The sequence below is a fragment of the Crotalus tigris genome, unplaced genomic scaffold (genome assembly GCF_016545835.1).
Source record: "Crotalus tigris isolate CLP2741 ecotype Arizona unplaced genomic scaffold, ASM1654583v1 scf7180000018217.1405312, whole genome shotgun sequence".
In the NCBI taxonomy this organism is placed as follows: domain Eukaryota; kingdom Metazoa; phylum Chordata; class Lepidosauria; order Squamata; family Viperidae; genus Crotalus; species Crotalus tigris.
In genome coordinates, this window is record NW_024096887.1 from 656,155 (window position 1) to 679,333 (window position 23,179).

General features: G+C 37.6%; 1 protein-coding gene across 2 annotated transcripts in view; it reads left to right on the plus strand.

The window, feature by feature from the left end:
* ATF6 (activating transcription factor 6) overlaps positions 1-23,179 on the plus strand; it is a 123,682-nt gene that overhangs the window by 65,131 nt on the left and 35,372 nt on the right. For both annotated transcript variants that reach the window (XM_039348974.1, XM_039348975.1), the window contains exon 15: positions 2,318-2,402. In XM_039348974.1, coding sequence (XP_039204908.1) covers positions 2,318-2,402 — 85 coding nt within the window. The remainder of the gene's footprint in view (positions 1-2,317; positions 2,403-23,179) is intronic.

The window sequence follows — 23,179 nt, forward strand, 5'->3', positions numbered from 1 at the left end:
GAGCCCGATGCTCTATACATTCTAAACTCAGTCCAAGGCAGTATGTTTCTTTAATCAAGCTGAAATATAGATTTTGTTAGCTGCTGAAGAACAATAGCAAAGGCTACGTATTGTAGACCTATTTCTACAGCAGCATCTAAGCAAGGAAGAGCAACAGACAGTTCCTATTAAGCAAGGCTCTGTTAAACTTCATGCCACATTTGTTTTCAAGAGTGGCATTCCTTCCTTTGATCATTTAGCTTCAAAGATTCTTGAGGCTAAATAATCACTATTTTAAATAATCACTATTTTGTAGCGTGATTTCTTTGATTAGCTACATTTTTAGTTAAAATAACTCTTATATGCCATCTGGAAAACTTAAGATGGCTATTAATATAAATTAAATTATATTTATACAATTTATAGATTGATGCAAGTTGTAAGTTAAAATTAATGATTTAGAACATTATAATGTAACAGGGTGGCATGGTGGCTCAGCTGTTAAGATGCTGGGCTTGTTGGCTGGAAAGCCAGCAACCCAGGTTTAAGACTCAACTGCCATGCGATGGGATAAGTTCCCATCCTGCCCAGCTCCTGCCAGCCTAATAGTTTGAAAACATGCAAATGCAAGTAGGTAAATAGGTATCACTTCATTGGGAAGGTAACAGCACTCCATGATGTCATATTGGCCACATGACTGCGGAAATATCTTTGGACAGCACCGGCTCAATGGCCTTGAAATGGAGATGAGCACCACCCTCTGTAGTCAGCAACAACTAGCGGAATAAAATCCACAGGGACTCCTTTACTTTACCTTTTTATAATGTAAAAGTAAAAGAAGCAGGGAATAAAGAATATTGAATAAACTACAATTAATTTAAAAGTGAGAGGTAGTTAAAAATTAAATACTAAATTCTCACATCAACATGGAAGCCAGAAACAACTGGGCTATTGTTTCAATTAAAAACAAATAGAATTGTGAATTAATAGTAATGAGGGGTGAAGATCTGGTACATAAAAAGTAGACATTCAGAGTGTGAACTATTTGTGGTAAGAGTTTTGTTTTGTGATCCAAATAGGAATATGATACTCTTAATATTAGGGTTGGTTTAAAAAATACAAGAATATTTCACTAATACTATAATTCAAAAATATAATCCAAAGGAGGCAGAAATAAGCTAGTTCAATCTTTCCTGATGGCTATATTCAGCTATCATATTTTTATGGAAGCAGTTTGAATTCTTATTTCAAATGTAATTTACATGCTGAATTGGTGTGGAATTTATTCTTAATGTTAGATCTTGGAATCTATAAGGAGATACAGTAGTGTGTCAAAGGATAACAATAACAATAAGAAGTTGGAAGGGATCTTGGAGGTCATCAAGCGCAACCCCCTGCTCAGGCAGGAAACCCTATACCATTTCAGACAAATGGCTGTCTAGTCTCTTCTTAAAAACTTCTAATACTTGAGCATTCACAGCTTCTGGAGGCAGGTTGTTCCACTGATTAATTGTTCTAGCTGTCAGGAAATTTCTCCTTAGTTTTAGGTTGCTTCTCTCATTGGTTAATTTCCATCCATTGCTTTTTGTCCTGCCTTCAGGCTCTTTGGAAAATAGCTTGACTCCCTCTTGTTTGTGGCAGCCCCTGAGATATTGGAACACTGTTATCATGTCACCCCTCATCCTTCTCTTCATTAAACTAGACATACCCAATTTCAGCAATCGTTCCTTATATGTTTTAGCCTCCAGTCCCCTAATCATCTTTGTTGCTCTTCTCTGTACTCTTTCTAGAGTCTCAACATATTTTTTACATTGTGGTGACCAAAACTGAATGCAGTATTCCAAGTGTGGCCTTACCAAGGCATTGTAAAGTGATATTAACACTTCACGTAATCTTGATTCTATCCCTCTGTTAATGCAGCCTAGCACTGTGTTGGCTTTTTCGGCAGCTGCACCACACTGCTGGCTCATATTTAAGTGAGATCCCTCTCACAGTTACTACTACTGAGCAAGGTATCAGCTATACTGTACCTGTGCATTTGATTTTTCTTGTCTAAATGTAGAACCTTACTTTTTTCACTATTATATTTCATTTTGTTAGATAGTGCCCAATGTTCAAGTCTGTCAAGATCCCTCTGTATCTTAAGCCTGACTTCTGAAGTGTTGGCTATTCCTGCCAGCTTGGTGTTGTCTGCAAATTTGATGAGTTCTCCATCTATCCCCTCATCCATCTTTAGATAAGGAATTGTATTACTTTTAATTTTTCATTTTTTTCTACATAATTTTTCACAGTTTAAAAGTCACCAGTACAACCTAATATCTGTAATATATTTTTTTAGGATCACCTGTTGTTACCTGCCACCACGCATAATAAGACCAGGCGACCAAAGATGTCAATAGTGTTACCTGCAATAAACATTAGCGGTGAGTATGAAAGTTAACCTATTGTCAAAAAAGCTGCTGTTTTGTTACAGTCAAATTGTATGAATATTTCATGGACATTTTTAAAATTATATCTGTACAAGTTCAGATTCTTCTGGTGAGCTGTGGTTCAAATAGAAACATGGCAGTAATTTTGCATTTTATTTATTTTGTTTATACATCACCTAAATCATATGATTTGTGCCAGTTTACATTCATAAAGAATATTAAAACAAAAACAGTAAAAGCCAGTGCTGCTGATTATAGCAGAAATAGAAGGAAAGAAATAATCATCGTAACACATACCAGTAGCATCAGTCTAGCAATGGACAATGTGAGTTTTCAAAGACTCTGCAGAATGACTCCATTCTGGTAGCTTTCCCTCCCCCCAAAAAATCAGGGTTTCTGCTAATTTGACTTCTGATGGAAGACTGCTATACAGAGGAGAGGCCACCACAGGAAAGCACCATGTTGGAGCCTTCATGAGTTCTATAAGAACCTAGGAGCCAACACATTTTTGGCTATAAAAATAAAAAACATGCACTTTAAATTTTATACAGAAACATATTGGAAGCTAGCGTAGTGCCCCCACTATACTATAGGCCCCGTAGCAGTAGTTGCTCCCACTTACCACTGTGCAGGCAGCTGTGTTGGGCAACAATTGCAGATTCTGGGTAATCTTGAAATCGCAGTCCTATATATAATACATTGCAGTAATCTAATTGTGATCTTTCTATGAGTCACTATTGTAGGACCTTCCACTTCAGATAGAGCCACCTTTGTTGCACCAGCCAAAGCTAGGCGAAGTCTTCTTAACCACTCATGCAGCAGTAGCATGTGTCAATAAAGTCACTCTAGTCATAGACCAGATATTTCTGGGAGAATGGCATCCCATGTAGAGTAACATCTGGACAAACACAGCTTCATCTGGTTTGAGTTCAATTTAGTTTCTCTCTCCAGACCCTCAAACCCATGACAAATCCGGTTCAGTCCAAAGGTGACAATGAGCATATTGATGGTGCCTCACCCCAAACTGATTGATGCCTTTTTCAGTGGTCTCATATAGATACAGAGGAGAAGAGGATTTAACCCTTTAGGACCCCAAAAGGGGACCTCCTGGCAGCTGATTTCTTCTTCCCCACTTAATGGGTAGGAAAGAGCTGAGCAAATAATCTAAATTTGCTCTTTTGTTTTGCTCTAAATCAAACACAGAACGATACTGTGGTTGATAGTATCAAGAGCAACCAAGAGTTTGGGAGGACCGCGATATGTGCTCTTCCACATCCAGATCCTGGCAGAGGTTAGCTACCACAGTGAGTGATCATTCCTGTTTTAGGTGTCATACTTTGACCTCAAACCTAACTGAAAAAAGACTCAGTTCATTTTTTGCTAAAGCAACACCAACTTCTCAGCAGTAGGTAGGAACTATGCAATAGGTTGCCAGGTATAGCTGAGCCCTGGTGGCAGAGTGGTTTAAATGCAGCATTACAGGCAAGCTCTACCCATAGCTTGGAGTTTGATCCTGACGGGGCTTGAGGTTGAATCAGCCTAACGTCCTTCCAGGATTGGTAACGTCCTTCCATATTGGGGCAATATGCTGACATTGTAAACTGCTCAGAGAATGCTATAAAGCAGCAATCTCCAACCTTTCCAGCTCTGTGGACCAGCACCAGTGGGAGCAGAGGGGAGAGGGGATGGGTTTGCGCGCATGCACGCCACTTGCACAAATGCAACTTTGCATACTCGCCCATTCCCAATGGGTCACAGCCCGGCACAGGTCCGGTGGTTGGGGACCCCTGCTGTAAAGCACTATGGGGTGATATATAAATCTAAATGCTATTGCTATTGCTATAGTTGGGTCCAGGGAAAGTCCCTTCAAGAATGAAAATCACTTTATGCATTTATTTAAATCAATTCTTTTTCTAGATTAATTAACTTCAAGATACTGGTATGAGGAATCATATTATGGAATGCTTATAAAAACAAGCAAAGGAGGAGAAAATTTGGGAAAATCAATACTTTCTATTTTATTGAGAGGCTCATAAATGCATGCATGCACAAACTCAACAGTAGGGAAAATTTGGGTGCATTTAAAGTATTTTTAAATATCGGTATAGCATTGATTTCTTAGAATTTTTACTGATATTGCTCTTAATTTCTATTTTGATATGATTTAATTTGTTCTTGTATACTGTGTTAATTTTTTTATTCAGTAAAGCAGATGAAAAGTATTTTCTGATTAAAGATCTTGCGCAAAGAAAAAGACTAAAACTACAGTTTAACCATTTTAACTGTTGTATTTTTGTAAACAGCATGGAAAAATGGGTATAATATTAGCAGAAAGAGAAATGCCTAAGTAAACTGTCAGTTTAGAAGTCTTTATATTGATATTTAACAACATCCTGTATTTATAGATACCTTTTCCTTTATTATTCAAGGGTTTACTCTGTTAAATAAATCATAATTTGATTTTGGCATTTGTTTGCAAAATATGTGCAGTAGAAGCAATTTCTAAGCAGACATGGGCTTTCACACCTGTAGGCAAGTAACTTATCACTTGCTGTCTGTACATCTGTTCCTGAGACATGTAATGCTATGGAAGCTCTTACGTTTTCATTAGAAATGTGTTTTCTCTCCCTTTTATTCAAAAACAGTTTACCAGAAAGAAACAAATGAGGCTTTTGTTCCATATAAAATGCCTAAGAAGAAGGGAACCTGGTGAGCGTTCCCACAAGGCCTTATGATGGATCAAAAAGGGGTGTAAATTTGCTTTCTTTGCTAAAGTAAACAAGTATATTTATTGAAAAAATTAAATAAAATATGTTTTGCAAACTAAAGAGAAACCTTACAAGGACATAGGTGATTGTGGTTTTATTTGCTGAAATTTGATGGCTCACTAGTTCTCTACTTATTTTCATTTTTGAAATCCAGAGGCAGATTATATATCTTACGGTGTCACATATCCGGCTTCATGTTCTTTCATTCTTTATAAGTATCCACACATGTACCGTAACTCTTTACTCTAGTCAGTAGTTTGCAGTCTGGGGAATTATCTGTTCAAAGATAGCCTACCCAGCATAAGTCTGAAGTATTTGGAATGTTCCTGCACATGGAAACATTTATCTTATAAGGGGAAAAAAATATTTAATCTGCAAGAGAAGTTTAATAGATCTCTACACTAACTGAGATTGGGCATGAAAAGATACATGTGGTCCAACATAGGTCAGCTAGCATGAGCAATATCTGTAAATCTTTCTCTAATGTTGTTTAGGGTGTGGTATTATAGTTCTAAATAAGATTGTTTAAATCAGGAATGAGTGAACATCTCCTGAATCACCACTTCTAAATGCTATTTGATCTGAAAAACCTATTTGGATGGTTTCCAGAATTTTCAAAAGCAACTCTGGAAGCCTTTTCAGTATTATCTCTAAGTACTTGAAGTCTTTCTATAATTGTCATATGAATTAACTATTGTTTTCTCTATTCCTTTTGATAGTCTCTGTAGAATGGCATTGAAAACTTTGAAATATTTTTTTCTGTTGAATGTTGAAGTAGTTACTGAAGAACAGGGGGGTTTTTTTGCCACAAGTTTATCTTGCTTTATGCTATTACCAAGATATGGTTCCAGAAAGACTAATACTGATGCCATAAAAATACAGTATATGTTTCAGTAGTGTGGTATTAATGTGATCTTGATAATTGAAAGCATTGTTCTAAGATACCAATAAATTGAATCGCTGTCATTTTTAGTGGGAAACCTGATGTTCTGAGCTGTCTTGAGTTAATTCAGATCATTAATACAGACAGTCCCGGGGTTAAGAATGAGTTCTGTTCCTCTATCTGTCTAACTCAGATTTGTATGTAAGAATCAGAAGTTACAAATAGACTCTTTTTTCTGCATCAGTAGTTCATGAAAACACTGTGCACTGTGCAGCTTCCGCAGTTTGTTAGCTCAAGGAAATCTGCCATGTTTAGTAACAGGCAACCCATTCGTAAATATGAGTTGTCTAAAAGTCAGAAGTTCTTAATCCAAGGACTGCCTCTACTTAAGATTTGTGTGAGTCATTAATAATGATTTAGAAGTAATATGAAAGTACATTAATGAAATCACATTATCTGTTTGCTACAGTGATGCGTTAGCAATCATATATGGCAGAGGCGGTGAAATGTTCCTACGTTTCTCAGAAATCATGCTAATTGGTAAATATAACTTCTTGGCTCCTATTGTCAGAATATCTTTGTATTAAAAATATAAAATACAGATTGTCTCAACTTTTGGGACCAGAATTTCCATTGGAAGGTGGTTGTTAAGTGAATGAAATTCGATTTTATTATTATTATTATTATGGATCATCGCACAGTCAGCCAGATGTTCAGACTGGATTTGGCATTTTGTCTACCTATCGAGTCCTTACCCAGGACCTGGGATAGGCAGATGTGGATGTTTGATGGTATTACAGATATCGTCGCAGGATGGAAGCAGTTCCTAATAAGGCCGCCTTTTGCAATTGACTAATAGCGAATTTGTCAATGCCAATGGTGTTCAAGTGGTGCTCCAGTTGTTTTGGGATTGCACCCAAGGAGCCTATTACTATTGGTACTACCCTTGCTTGCTTTTGCCACAGTCTTTCTATTTCTATTTGTAGGTCTTTGTATTTTGTTATCTTCTCCAGTTCTTTCTCTTCTATTCTGCTATCTCCAGGCACTGCCACGTCCACTATCCAGACTTTTTTGTCTTTCTTATCGACAATTGTTAAGTCTGGGGTGTTATGTTGCAGGTGCTTGTCTGTTTGAATTCTGAAGTCCCAGAGCAGTTTAATTTTATCATTTTCTATGACTTTCTCTATTTTATGATCCCACCAGTTTTTGCTTACAGGCAAATGATATTTTTTGCAGATCTTCCAATGCACCATTGTTGCTACTTTGTCATGCCGCTGCTTGTAATCAGTCTGTGCAATCTTCTTGCAACAGCTTACCAAGTGGTCCACTGTTTCTTCAGCTTCTTTGCATAGGCGGCACTTACTGTCTGTTGCTGTCTTCTCAATTTTGACTTTGTATGCATTTGTCCTTAAGGCTTGGTCTTGTGCAGCCAGAATTAGTCCCTCGGTCTCTTTCTTCAATTTTCCTGCTCTTAGCCATTGCCAGGTTTTATTATTATCTGCTTTCCCAGCTATTTTTTTCATGTATTGGCCATGTAGTGCTTTGTCTTCCCATGCCTCTATTCTGTTCTTCATTTGGTCTTTCTTGTAGGCCAGTTTGGTCTCTCCAGTAGTTAGTAAGCCTTCCTGATATACTAATTTCAGTGCATCTTCATCATTGTTCTTCAGATATTCTTCCAAAGCCATTTTTTCTTCTTCAACCATCTGATGTACTTGTAGCATTCCACGCCCACCTATTTGCCTTGGTAGATAAAGTCTATCAATGTCACTGCGTGGATGAAGGGCATGATTCATTGTCATTATTTTTCTGGTCTGCCTATCCATTGCTTTTAGTTCTGCTTGAGTCCAGTCCACTATTCCAGCTGTGTACCTAATGACTGGGATTGCCCAGGTGTTGATTGCCTTTATGGTATTTCCTCCATTGAGTTTGGACTTTAAGATCTTCTTCACTCTCTTGATGTATTCACCTCTAATCTTTTTCTTGACTTCAGTGTGCTTGATGTTGTCAGCTTGAAGGATACCCAAGTATTTGTAGTACTCTTCCTCATCCAGACTCTTAATGTTATTTTCGTGGGGCATCTTGATTCCTTCAGTTTTCACTATTTTTCCTTGTTTGATAGTAAGTGTGGCACATTTGTCCAAGCCAAACTCCATTACAATATCTTGGCTATATATACGAACAGTGTTGAGCAGCGATTCTATTTCAGATGATGTTTTTCCATACAGCTTCAGATCATCCATGTAAAGGAGGTGGGATAGTCTGGCAGATGTTTTTGATGTTTGATAGCCATGTCCTGAGTTATTCAGTATTGTTGACAGAGGAAACAGTGCAATAACAAATAGTAATGGTGATAATGAATCTCCTTGAAATATTCCTCTCTTGATATTAACCTCTCCCAGCTTCTCACCATTGATCTGCAACTGTGTCTTCCATTGTGCCATCGATCTTTGCACAAATTTTCTGATGTTTCTACTGACTCCTGTTATTTCTAGGCACTTGATTATCCAATCATGTGGCAGAGAGTCAAATGCCTTTTTGTAGTCAATCCATGCCACATTCAGGTTGGTCTTCCTTCTCTTGCAGTTTTCCAAGATCATTTTGTCTATTAGGAGTTGATCTTTTGTTCCTCTGCTATTGGGGCGGTTTCCTTTCTGCTCAGGTGGAAAGAGATTGTTTTCAACTAGATGCTGTTGTACTGCATCAGCTACCACACCAGTTAGTAATTTGAAAGTTGTTGGTAAGCAGGTAATTGGCCTGTAGTTGCCTGGTGTTGCCCCTTTTGCTGGATTTTTCATTATTAGGTAGGTTTTCCCAGTTGTTAGCCACTTTTCAATTTCTCCTCCTTGTAGTATATTGTTGAACTGCTTGGCAATGAGTGGGTGTATAACAGTTAGATGTTTCAACCAAAACCCATGCAGTTCATCTTCACCTGGTGCTGACCAATTTTTGATTTTCTTTGCTCTTTTTTCTACCATTTTTGTTGTTATTACTAGTTCTTTCATTTCAACTTCTGTTTTATTTGCATCCACCTCTTTTAACCAAGCCGCATCCTTGTTGTATTTCTTTGGGTTATCCCATATCTGCTTCCAGAACTGCACTGTTTCTTCCTTGTCAGGTACTGACTGATTCCTTGCAGTTTCTCCATTGATGGATTGGTAGAAACGTTTCTGATTGGATTGAAATTGGAGGTTCTGCCTATAGTTTGCAATTCGAGCTTCATATCTACTGATTTTCCTGGCTATAGCTGTTATTTGTTGCTTTATTATTTCCAGTGCTTCCTTGATCTTCCTTGTTTCTAAGTGGTATTTCTTGATTAGGTATTCTTTGGTCTTCTTGTTCTTCAGCTTCTTTTCTTTCATCTGTTCTAGCTTGCTTGCATGTGATCTTAACTTGCTGATCTTATTTTCTAGTCTAACCTTCCATTTTTCTGGTGCACTGTTTGTTTGTTTTTCTTCTTTGTTGATTTTGCATCCCAGGTATTCTGTTATAACTGCAGCTGTGCTGTACATTAGTTGGTTTGTTTCTTGCAGTGAATTGGTGCTTATACTTGATATTGCAGTATTTGCATCTTTTAATGCTTGTGCTAGCTGTTTCTTTGGAACAAGCTTCAATGCAGGTAGCCTTATTCTGTTGTTTTTGTGCTGTTCTAGATGCTCAGTTATTCTTTGTTTCAATTCTTTTATTTCTTTAGTTAGAGGGTTTTGTTCTTCCTGAGGAAGAGGTGCCTGGTTTCCAAATGAGAACAGTTGTATATCTCTGCTGGATTCCTTCACTGCCAACTCCCCCTGGTTTGCCTCTACATTCTGAATTACTTCTGGTAAGGCTTTGATTTCTTTGCCCTGGGTAAACCTTTGCAGTTCGTCCAATTCTGTTTCTGTGAATATTTTATTTCATGTTATAAATCGGCGTTGATCTGCTAGTCTCTGTTCTGTTATTTCTGATTCTGGATGTTGTTCTTTCCAGAACTGGTGCATTCGTTTTAGATATCCTCTTCTTGTTGGACTTGATCTGTAGTAACAGATCATTATTTCTTTGTTTTCCATCACTGTGTATCTGCGACGGGTAAACACCTTTTCTTCCAGTAGTTCTGCAGCTGCTGGCCCTGGTTGCTCAGCCAACAGTCCTGAGTCCTGTAACCCATTTTTCACCAGATATCCAGGAACTCCAATATCTAGTGCGGACCTTGTTAACCCGGGCGACGTCCGAGCCGGTATGGCATTCTGCAATTTACGTCTCACCATATTTTTTATGGGAGAGACACTCTTTGTCTGACTCCTCTGATGAGACCTGTCCAGTATGGTTGAACCTCTGGCATAGCTCTCACCTTCCTCAGAGTACACAAGCCCCACAACCACATCAAGTTAGTGCCTCACTGGGGGTTATTATTATTATTATTATTATTATTATTATTATTATTATTATTATTGCAATGGTTGCTAAATGAATCACTGTGGTTGTTAAGTGAATCTGGCTTCCCATGTTGACTTTGCTGGTTAGAAGCCATCTGGGAAGGTCACAGATGGCGATCTTATGACCCCAGAACACTGCAGCCGTCATAAATATCTGTGCCTGAATTGGATCATGTGACCAATAAGACTACCTATAACTCATGTTACTTATATTGTGGAATATCATATTGAACCTGATCTCCAAAATCTAATCTCAAACATAAATGATTTCAGTCATAAAGATGTTCTTTAAAATGTCTGCTGAAATGTCCCCATTGGTCAAAAGGTATCAGTTACATACATCAGTCTGGCTGTTATTCATTTTTCATGGTTCCTGGACACAAACTCTTTCTTTTCTTTCATTGCCCGTAGCTTCTTGTTAACATAAGGATTCTTGCCTCCAAATCTCAATATCTGGAAAAGTATTCACAGAGAGCATCATGTTTGATTTGGAGAGTATTCATATTTTTACCTATATTTGGAGCAGTTGCACTGATTCAGATAACATATTTGAAAAGCAAAAATAAAAGAAAATGAAATTTAACTTTTAAATAAATCATTTTATAAATATCACTTTTATATTACTTTTATCATAAATAACATATTTACTCTCTTTAAAACTGTCTTATAAAATGAATTAATTGTTCTGACGTGTTTACAAATTAAGTTGCCATTAATGCACATTAATTTGATATGAGTTTCCCATAGGCAATTAATCTTCCTGTCTGCCACATTTTCCAGATTAACTTAAACATCTGCTGTCATCATTTCTTGCTCTGTAAAAAGTTTTATGATTTTAAAACCTTGCTTGTGGTGTAGTGACTGATATCTGCAGTTTAACATTTTTTGCAAATCGAATCAAACTAAAACCTGCGGCTCTTAAACTATTCAAGACAAAATACAGGTAGCCTTCAACCACAGTTGGGACTGGAAACTTCCATTGGTTAGCGAAGCAGTCCAATTAAGTGAGTTGTGCCCAATTTTACAACCTTTTCTGATGGGGGATATTAAGCAAATCACCCTGGTCACCACCCTGAAGCAAATGATGCAGTCGTTAAGCGGTTTGGCTCTTCCCATAGTCTTTGCTTGTCAGAAGTTTGCAAGTGGCTATCATGTGATCCCAGGACCTGCAACCATTGTAAATGCCTGCTGATTGCCAAGCACCTGATTTGCGATCATATGATTGTGGGGACAGTAGGATGATCATAAGTAAGGACTGGGCATAAGTAATTTTTTTCGGTGCTGTTGTAACTTTGAATGGTTGCTAAATGAATGGTTGTAAATTGAGGATTACTTGTAGTAGCCCTTCTAAGCTCTTAGAAATCTGTGAACGTATAGAAATGGCCTTTCTTTTATCAAATTGCAACTCCAATAACTTTTATATCTATCTATCTATCTATCTATCTATCTATCTATCTATCTATCTATCTATCTATCTATATCTAGAATGCTGTATGTTACACCCTGTTGACCCAAATATGGGAGAGAGAAATCTTTTGCCTTGTATCAGCTCAAACTAGAGCCATCCACAGGCAGCAGTTACAACTGTGACATCATATACATATTTGATCCATATTTGGGTCAACAGGGTGTAACATACAGCATTCTAGATAACTCCTCCCCTGTTTCTTCCCTCCCTAACACAGCTGGCAAAAGTGAGAAAGAGCCTGTGGCCTAGAAGTTTAATACAGCTGCCTAACATGCAGACAGTCCAGGTTCGAATCTCAGAAGGGTATGTCTGGTTGAAAAGAACTAAAGAGTTTGAAATAGCTATTCCAGTTCTCCCTTAATTCTTTGCTAGCAATCCAAATTTTAGAAATTTATATGATGTCACAGATGTGACTGCTGCCTGTGGATGGCTCTAGTTTGAGCTGATACAAAGCAAAAGATTTCTCTCTCCCATATTTGGGTCAACAGGGTGTAACATACAGCATTCTAGATAACTCCTCCCCTGTTTCTTCCCTCCCTAACACAGCTGGCAAAAGTGAGAAAGAGCCTGTGGCCTAGAGGTTTAATACATGCAGACAGCCCAGGTTCGAATCTCAGAAGGGTATGTCTGGTTGAAAAGAACTAAAGAGTTCGAAATAGCTATTCCAGTTCTCCCTTAATTCTTTGCTAGCAATCCAAATTTTAGAAATATATATACATATATATGTGTGTGTGTGTGTGTGTGTGTGTGTGTGTATGTGTCTTGTTTACAGGCAAATTCTTATAAAAAATAAATAGCTTTGAAAAGTTATTTCTGTTGCTCATATAAAATGTATTTAATATGCACTTTAGTGGCAAAATATTTTCAACAACAGTACTGCGTAGTGATTCCATTATACAGGTAAAGTGACAAAGGCACTTTACTTCCAATGAACAAATCATGACTAAATAAGAATGGCAGACAGACAGAGGGTGGGGGAGAGGGAGAGGGAGAAGGAGAGAGTTGTTCTAGAGTTGTTCTAAGGAATTAACAAAATGCCTAGAGAAATAAATGCAGATACCCAATACAACCCCCCCCCCTTTTTAAGTATTTTCTTAATGGTTGTATTTAATCAACTGTGGATCCATCTTAGAGGAATAGTCATGCCCACAAGTTAATATACATCAACAAAGCTATTGCAGAGATTTGTGGCAGAGTTTATCCTCATGGATTCTATTTTGGGTTCTTACTAAAACATTGAGGTCTACCAACTACTCCAGACAGAAAATGGTTGAATCTAAAGTCATAATCTGTGATATTGCATGAGCCATATCCTCAAGCAAATATATGTATGAATTATAAGGAAATAAGAATTCTTAGCAGATTAAACAAAGACATGTTTTATAGAGGAAAAACAATTAGAATGAGACACAATGAAAATTATGATATCCTCATTAAAAAAAACTACAAGACATATTCTAGACCAGAGGTGTCAAACTGCCAGCCTGCAAGCCGGACGCGTCATCCGGAAGCTGCACCCATCCCATTGCCGGCAATAGCAAAACTGTCCCAATATGTTGCACGACATCACGTGATTTCGCGGGTTTGACATGTCTGTTCTAGACATATAGGGCAAACCATTTAGAGACCTGTCAACTGATTCCAGTCTATTTTCAGTTCACAATATCATAGGAGACTTGGTACATGATGAAATCAAAGTATACTATAGAGAGAGCATTTGAACAATTTTTTAATGTTTGAGATACGGTTGGCTCAAAATGACTGATTCATAATGAAAGTATTGGTAATTCTTAATAGTATTTTTATAAATATTCAAAAACAGTTTAATCATCAATTCTAGGTGTTTTTTTTACAAAAATCTAGGATAGTGGTGGCGAACCTATGGCATGCGTGCCAGAGGCAGCACTCAGAGCCCTCTCTGTGGGCACTTCTCTGAACTGCTAGTGGCGGGCTGTGGAGCCCCAGAGTGCGCATTGGCTGCTGACAGACACTGTTGGCCCCCATGTGCGGGGGCTGATGGTGTCAGGCAGCAGCTGCCCAAGGCCCCTGCCTTGCCTTGCCCTGAGATAATGACACCCCCACCCTGCCTCGGCTCACCCCATAGTACGAACCTCCTACCCACCATCCCACCTGCCAGAGACCCCCTGGATCTCACCCAAACCTGCCCGGCACCCTCAGGCGTCCCTCCCCATGAACAGCATCGAGGTGACCATGCCCATCTTAGCCACACCACCCAGTCTGCCATGACCACCACAGCCATGCCCACCCAGTGGACCACGCCCACCTGGCACCCGGCAATAAATAAGTGGGTTTTGGGTCTCTAAAAGATTCGCCATCACTGATCTAGGACAATGCTTGCCAACATTCAGTTTCCTAGAATCTCACTTGTCAGACTCTTGAGCAGTTTACTCAAATTAAAAGTAATACTTTTTGCCAGACACAAATGTCACAGAGTTGTCTTTATAAGATTTATTAAAGCAAAAGGAATAGACTTTTAAGAATGTCAGCAGCTGAAATATTCTCTATAAGAACCTATTTAATTTCGAAGACATTAGGCAAAGCCTTTTTTCATTTCTTTCCAACAGCTTTAGTGAGAATTGGTGAGGAAATGGGATTTTTTAATTGTAAGAGGATAAGCTTGCAGTTGTCTGTTTACTCAATGATCTCCTGAATCCTTATCAATCTGATGGACCTTTACACTTGATTTCCAAGAATTTTCAAAATAGATCTTTTATTTTTTCATGCTTTTCTAAATCTTAAATTCTATCAATTTTATTCCAGGAATTTTAGAAGCTCATTTGTAATATTTTTATGTTAACCAGCAGCAGTCCTTTTACTACTGTAGTAAACTTGTCTGGCCAGAATTGGCTCACTTTGTCCCTGTATCTAACAAACATAGCCTTGTGATGGTGGTGAATATCGGATGTAGAATGAGAGTGGAGGTCTGTTCCCCAAGCTTGTGAATTGATTTCCAAATATTTCTTACCAGGCTAGGTAACATCTTCAGAGGAGTTTAGGGGATGTCAGTGTCAATGTTCTTCTGTTTATAAGGGCTTTGTGTGGTCTGTAGGTCTTGTGTTGGGGAGGTCACATCAGATGAGGGTCTTGTGATGGGTCAGGTGTGGGTTGCATCAAGTGACAGTCTTGTGATGGGTCAAGTGTGGGTCATGTCAGGGGAGGGTCTTGTGTTAGGTCTTGTGATCGGGAGATCATGTCTGGTGAGGGTCATTGGGAGGTGAAATGCTGGATGGGGGGGATTGCATGAGTTGATTGAGGGTTGGTGCCAACCTTACGAGAACGAAATCATGGAAAGCTTCTAGGTGACAAAGCTTGCCTGTTTTAAATAGTTACAACCATGCAAAGATTCCCCACCCCCAAAACAAGCTTGGAATAAAAAAGGAAAGCAAGACTCTTGTAGTCTTCAAAAGACTCAGAAGAAATAGGATACCTTCCCCCCCACACCCACCACATCCCTTAAACACAACAAGAAGTGAGACACCACAGTCTAAAACTAGGAAGGAAATAATACTAGTTGATTATATAAAACAATAAAAAATTACAGCATATTCATAACATGGAGCCTTCCTAATCTCTAGCTTTCTGTGTTTTTCTTTAGAATGTATACATTTTTAAATAAGCATTTCATTGTTGTTACATTAAATATATACTTCTTTACATTTTCAGCAACCCTATGCCATATGTTCATCCTGCATTCATGAGGATCAAAATTAGGCAGGGGTAAAGACCCAGTCTTCTTGGGCATGTAGGTATCCATTTTCTTTTTTAACAGTAATGTCTTGAGGGAGTTAGAAACCTGCTTCTTCCAAATCTCTCTTTGATTGGAAACCCTCTTTTTGAGGCTCTTGATGATGAGGAAGTTTTGGGTGCATATTTAGTCGAACACTCTTAACAAAACTATAGACTTGTATATTTACTTTGCATTTTTAATGACTTTTAACTTTTTTTACAGGTAGCCCTCAACTTACGACCCCAATTAAGCCCCAAACTTTTTTTTATTGAAATTTTTATAAACATTTTACAATAAAATCCCTCCCCACCTCTCTCCCTCCCCCCTCCCACTAACCCCCCCTTCCCAGAGCTGAATACAGAGCTAAAAACAACAAAAAACATAAAAAATTAAATAAACAATTGTACATAAATCCTAAAAAGTTTTTAAACCCCTTTAACTCCAGTACAATAAAATCAACAAATCTAAACATAACAACTTTATACAATAAGTTATTCAAAAGCTAAATAATACTTTCTAATCCCATATTTGTTCTGAACAAAATTTACCCATCTTTTCCATACAGAAGTGTATCTCTCTTGTGAATGGTCTTTCAGATAAGCCGATATTTTTGCCATTTCTGATAAATAAGAAACTTTAAGAAACCATTCCTCTAAGGTAGGCAAGGAGTCTTTTCTCCAATATTGCCCAATCAATAACCTTGCTGCCATAATAAAATTCAAGATTAAAATAATCTCTTTACCATCACAATCTTCAATAATACCTAACAAAAATAATTGTGGTGTGAATTTTATCTTTCTATTAAAAATTTTTTGAATATTCCACCAAATCTTGATCCAAAAAGCCTTTATATTTCTACAAGACCACCAAATATGATAATAAGTTGCATCCATACAACCACATCTCCAACATTTGGGCTGTAAATTAGAATACATACGAGACATCTTTTGTGGATCAAGGTGCCATCTATAAAACATTTTATAAAAATTTTCTCATAAATTTTGAGCTTGGGTAAACTTAACATTCCTAACCCAAATTATCTCCCATGTATCTAATAGAATCGGCTCTTCAAAATTTTGAGCCCACTTAACCATACAATCCTTAACTAATTCTGTTTCTGAATCCAATTCCACCAAAGCATTATAAACTCTTTTTATATGGGCTCGATTTTGATCTCTGATTTGTTTCACCAAATTGGCATCTTCCACAATAAAATCCATTTTTTGATCTATACTGCATCTTTCTAATAACTGCCTATACTGAAACCAAGAATAAATAATGTTTTCTTGCAATAAATCCTCCATCGATTTTAATTGCCACTTATTCCCTTCCCACTTAATCAATTGCTTATAAGAAATCCTATCCATTTTCCCGCCTTTCCTTATCCCTTCTATAGCGTGTCCAGGAATTCCCCACAATGGTATTCTAGAATTTACCCTATAATATTTCTTCCAGACACGCAATAGAGCAATTCTTAAAACATGGGACTTAAAGGTCCTATCCACCTTTTTATTATAAATTAAATACGCATGCCATCCAAATAATAAATCCCATCCTTCCAAAGAGAGTATATCTAAATTTGTTAAGTTAACCCAGTCACAAGTCAAAACCACCGCATCATAATACAATTTTAAATTCGGCACCTTGAGTCCACCTCTCTCTCGAACATCTTGAATAATTTTGAGTTTAACTCTTGGTTTTTTCCCAGCCCAAATGAATCTATTAATCCCCCTCTGCCACTCTTCTAAATTTACCTCTTTCTTTAAAATAGGTATCATTTGAAACAAAAAAAAGAAATTTAGGCAGAAGATTCATTTTCACTGCAGCAATTCTCCCTAATAAAGATAATTGCAATTTCTTCCAATCATTCAAATTCTTCTGCATTTTAAGCCATAATACTTCATAATTATTTTTATAAAGTTTTGCATTAGAAGCAGTTATATAAACCCCCAAGTATTTTACCTTTTTTACAATTTCAAAACCTGTCAAATTAACTAATATTTCCTTATCCAAATCAGACATATTTTTTGTTAAAATTTTAGTCTTATTGTTATTGACTTTAAAACCAGAAACTCGCCCATACTGGTTTATAATCTGCAACAATTCTACTACTGAGTCAACTGGTTGAGACAAAGTTACAACCAGATCATCTGCAAAAGCTTTTAATTTGTATTCTTCCTTATTAATCGTTATTCCCTTTATTTTAGATGATTCACAAATTTTAATCAGCAAAATCTCTAATGTTAAAACAAACAACAATGGAGACAGAGGACACCCCTGTCTTGTGCCCTTCTCAATTTGAAAAACCTCAGATAAGCCTCCATTAATTATAAGTTGGCTGATTGTTTTTGATAAATACTTCTAAAGGCTTGCAAAATTTTTCCCCCAAAATTCATTTCTTCAACCAATCTCAACATAAATTGCCAATTCAACTGATCAAAAGCTTTTTCCGCATCTAAAAAAATCAAACCCGTAGGGATCTGGTTGTTTTTGTCCAAATATTCAATTAAGTTAATAATTTGTCTAACATTATTCTTCATGTACCTCCCAGTTATAAAACCAGCCTGGTCTGTGTGTATAATTTGACTCAATACAACCATGAATCTATTCACCAAAATCTTTGAAAAAATTTTATAATCTGTATTCAAAGAGATATAGGTCTATAATTCTTAGTAAGATCTTGATCCTCTTTTGGAATCAAAGATATAAAAGCCCTTCTCCAAGATGGAGGTACCTCCGAACCTGATAAGATACTATTAAAAAGTTCCTTTAAGGGCTCAATCATCTCCTCATTTAAAGTTTTATAATAAATTGATGTCAATCCATCCATGCCAGGAGCTTTACCAACTTTTAATTGTTTAATTGCCTTAACAATTTCCTGTGAAGTGATTAGCCCATTAATCTCTTCTCTTTGATCATTTGTTAATCTAGGAAAATGAACGTCTTGTAAATATTTATCTATATCCAAACTCTGGACCTTCTGGCCCATATATAATTTTCTATAAAAATCTAAAAAAGATTTTTTTATCAGTTCTTTCTGAAAAACCACTTTACCATTATAATTTATTTTATCTATAATTCTCGACCTCTGTTTTTTCCTTAATTGATAAACTAACCATCTACCCAGTTTATTTGCATTACAAAATGTATTATGTTTCATAAAACTTAAGTCAGTTGCAACCTGGTCAGCCATTAACATATTAAATTGTGATTTAAGCAAATTTATAGATGCCTTAACATTCTTATCCAAAGGATTCATAATTAATATTTTTTCTTTTATTTTAATCTCCTCCTCTAATTCTTTACGTTTTTGCATTTGTTTTCGCCTATAAGAATTATTCATTTGAATCAAAAACCCCCGCATATAGGCCTTACTTGCATCCCAATCCATTGCCATTGAGGTTCCCTTAGACCAGGGGTAGGCAACCCAAAACACTCAAAGAGCCACTTGGACCGGTTTCCCACCAAAAACAAAACACCGGGAGCCGCAAAACCCTTTTGATATCTAAAATGAAGATAACACTGCATATATCCTTTTTTACCTTTATTATAGGTGTGTGTTTGTGTGTGTGTGTGTGTGTGTGTGTGTGTGTATGTATATATACACATTAAAAATAAAAGTAAAAATATGACTCTTGGGAATATCAATACTATTAAAACAATGATCACCAAGAGAATGCTTTAAGAGAATAAAATTACATACACACACAGGTAAAAAAAGGATATATGCAGTGTTATCTTCATTTTAGATGTCAAAAGGGTCTCTCTCTCCCTCCCTCTCTATCTGCCCTTGGTCTGCCACTCCTCTTCCCCCACTCTCTTTCTTTCTCTCTCTCTTTCCTCTCTCTCTCTCTCTCTCTCTCTCTTCTCCCCCCCCCATCTGCTGCTCACCTGGCAAGCTTCAAACTGTTGTCCAACAAGCTCAGGGGTAGGCAACCTCGTCTCTTTTATGACTCATGGACTTCAACTCCCAGAATTCCTGAGTCAGCCTAGCTGGGCTAGCTAGCTCTCTCCTGCCCTTCCTGCTTCCTGCAGAGACGCAGCAAAGGGAGGAGCTCCGCCCAGTAAGCTTTTCAGCTCCTCGGAGAACACTGTGAGTGCACTCTCTTTTACACATACACACACACACACACACAAACACACACACAGAGAGAGAGAGAGAGAGAGAGAGAGAAGCAGGGAAGCGCAATTGCCTCTCTCTGTCTCTGTCTCTCTCTGCAAAGGCAGAGGAGGCTGGGAGCCACAGGGGGAGGCTCAAAGAGCCGCATGCGGCTCTGGAGCCGCAGGTTGCCGACCTGTGCCTTAGACATATTTAAAATAAAAAATTCCTTTAAATATTCTCTAAGTTTCAGTACATTCACTTTATATCTAAATAGATTTTCATTCAATCTCCATGATCTCCTTTCCTCCTTTTCAGGAGTTAGTTCCAACCATACAGGGCTGTGGTCAGTAAGTGTCCTTGGAAATTTTTTTACATTTTTAACACTCAAATATAAATCCGTGGTAATCAAAAAAAATCAATTCTTGAAAACGATTGGTGTCTATCAGAAAAGAAAGTAAAGTCCCTATCATCTATGTTACGCTCCCGCCAAATATCTATCAATTCCAAATCTTCTTTCAGTTCAAAAAAAGACTTTAGTAATTTAGCTTGCTTGAGGAAAGTGGAAGATCCTTTCTTATCTTTATATGTATCCAAAACACCATTCCAATCTCCTATCAAAATCACAGATTTATAATCCAATAAAATCAATTTTTGATATAAAAACTTATAAAACTGTTCTTGTTGATGATTGGGGGCGTACAAACCCACTACAAGCAATTTCTTTCCATATAACATTACTTCAATCATAACATATCTTCCTTGAGAATCTGAATCTATTAATTTAGCTGACACGTTGTTCTTAACATACATAACAACACTCCCTTTTTTCTCTGGAGCAGAAGATGCAAAATGAGAGCCTAATCGGGCATTTATCAAATATTTTTGATCCTTCAAAGTAATATGAGTTTCCTGTAAACAAACAATGTCATTATTATGTTGCTTCAAATAATGAAATATTTTCTTCCTTTTCTGAGGAGAATTTAAGCCATTAACATTCCAGGTCAGGAGCTTTGCCATCTCCTCCAGCTGCAAGCCTGGAGAAGACTGCTTGAAGATCTAACATCGAGGATCGAATTGAAGATCTCTTAGGTCTTGCTCCTCCCACAGACTCAGAAACCAATTCTTTTGTATCCATCTCATGTTGCTCTTTTTCTCTTCGTCTGTGAGCTGCTCGGGTCATTCTCTGCTCTTTCACCTCAACAGACTGCTGCACAGCCTGTAATTTTCCAGCTTTCATTAAAGCAGCATTTTCAACCAGTTGTTCTCCCTCTTTCACTTCATGAACTTTGAAACGTAAGGATGGTGGTGAGCGTGCTCCCAGGACCGACATATAAAACTCTTTAGCCTTTGCAACTGTGTTAAGTCTATAACGTGTCCCCGCTTGGCTCACCACAATTCCAATTGGAATATCCCATCTGAATGGAATCTGCCGCTTTTTAAGCTCCTCTGATAAAAAGGCAAAGTCTTTCCTTCTTAAAATTTTAGATGGAATCTCCTTTAAAATGATCACATCCTGAGCAGCAATCTGAAATCTCTGATTATAAAATGCTTGTATCACTTCATTACGTAGAGATCTTTTTTCAAAATAAACTACCACATCTCTTGGTAAGTTTCTCTGCTTTGCAATCCAAGAATTGACTCTAAATATTTTCTCTATTTCCCTCAATATCTCCTCTGGTTCCCTCTCAAGTATCACAGCAATATCATTTGCCACCACCTCCCTCAAGTTCTCTTGCATGTTTTCCCTCAAGCCTCTGATTCTCAAAGCGAACTCCATCTCTCTATACTGAGACATAAGAATTTCATCCTGTGAAATCTCCACTGTTTTTTCGACATTTTCAACACGATCTTCTCATAAATCCACTTTATCAACAACATCCTCAATACGGTTATCCAGCTTTTCAACAACAGAGGCGAGTCCTTTCAAAGCCATTATTATGTCCTCCCTCATAACTCTATTTCTCTCTTCCAAAAGTTCCTTCATTTCTTGTCTAATTTGACAAACAACATTCCCCATAACATCTTGAATGTCTTTTACCGTAAGTGTTGGTATCGGCGGGGAGGGTGCAGGTGATTTAACTTTAGGTTGTTGCACTGTAAGTATTGCCGGAGAGGAAGCCACCTTAGGCAATGCAGAAGTTGCTTGACGCTTTGAAGCCATTTTAGAAAAAACTTTTCTCCCCAAAAAAAATAAAAAATCCAAAAGACCAGAAAAAAAAAGCAAAAAGAGAGGACAAAAAACCTCTTATAGTTAAATATATATAAAAAAGGAAGAAATAATATAATTACCCTTCTCATGTAGCCACTAAAAATCCAAGAGTTCAATCAAAAAGAGTTACATGAGAAGAAAAAGCAACTCATCGCCATTTTATTTCCCCCTTATAACAAGAACAAAAGAAAAACTCTTCTTCCAGGAGTTAAAGCTCAAATTAAGCTGTAAATCCGTTCCCCTGATCAGCTCTGTCCGCATTCAGGATTAACTCACCAATTAACATAAGTAGTGGAGGTGGGGGCTGCGTCTTGCTTCGTCCCCAAAGAAAAAAAGGGAACAAAGACATCTGAGTCGCGGAGTTTGCCTAGGACTCCGTGGGAGCTCACTCTTTGATCCCGAAAAAAACCCTCGGGATCTTACTGGCTCCACCACTATCCACAAGGCAAAAAAACCTCACTTCTCTCCCTTTGCCCGGGAGAGAAGCTTGAAGCAATGGAACAGCTGATGTTCGCTATCACGGCGGCTTTAACACGATCTCAGGCGGACGGCTACAATGTAGCCGCCATTGGCACAGGACGACACCACCAGAAGTCTGCCCCAAACTTTTGTTACTAAGCAAGGCAGTTGTTAATTGAATTTTGCCCCATTTTACAACCTTTTATGCCACAGTGAAGCGAATTGCTGCAGTTGTTAAATGAATCATGCAGTTATTCAGTGAATCTTGGCTTCCCCTGTTGATTTTGCTTATTGGAAGCTGCCTGGAAATGTTATAAATGGTGATCACATGAATCCAGGACAGCATAGCTGTCATAAATACATGCCAATTGCCAAGTGCCTGAATTTTGATCACATGACCAAAGGGATGCTGCAATATGTGTGAAAACTAGTCATAAGTCATTTTTTCAGTTCTATGGTAACTTCAAACAGCCACTAAACAAATGATTGATTATAAGTCGAGGACTATCTGCAATGCTAACCCTTTAAAAACTGGTACTGGGATAAAGTGCAGCAGTATATACATTCATTCCTTCCCTTGCTGGAGCATTTGTAGCATTTTGCTGGTGATTGTTCAAGCATTTGTTCCCAGTGTCTTGCGAATACGAACTGAGTGTTATTTCACTTGGTATATCAACTTCAAGACATTTTTCAGAATATTGAAAGCTCTGGTGTCTTGCCATCCA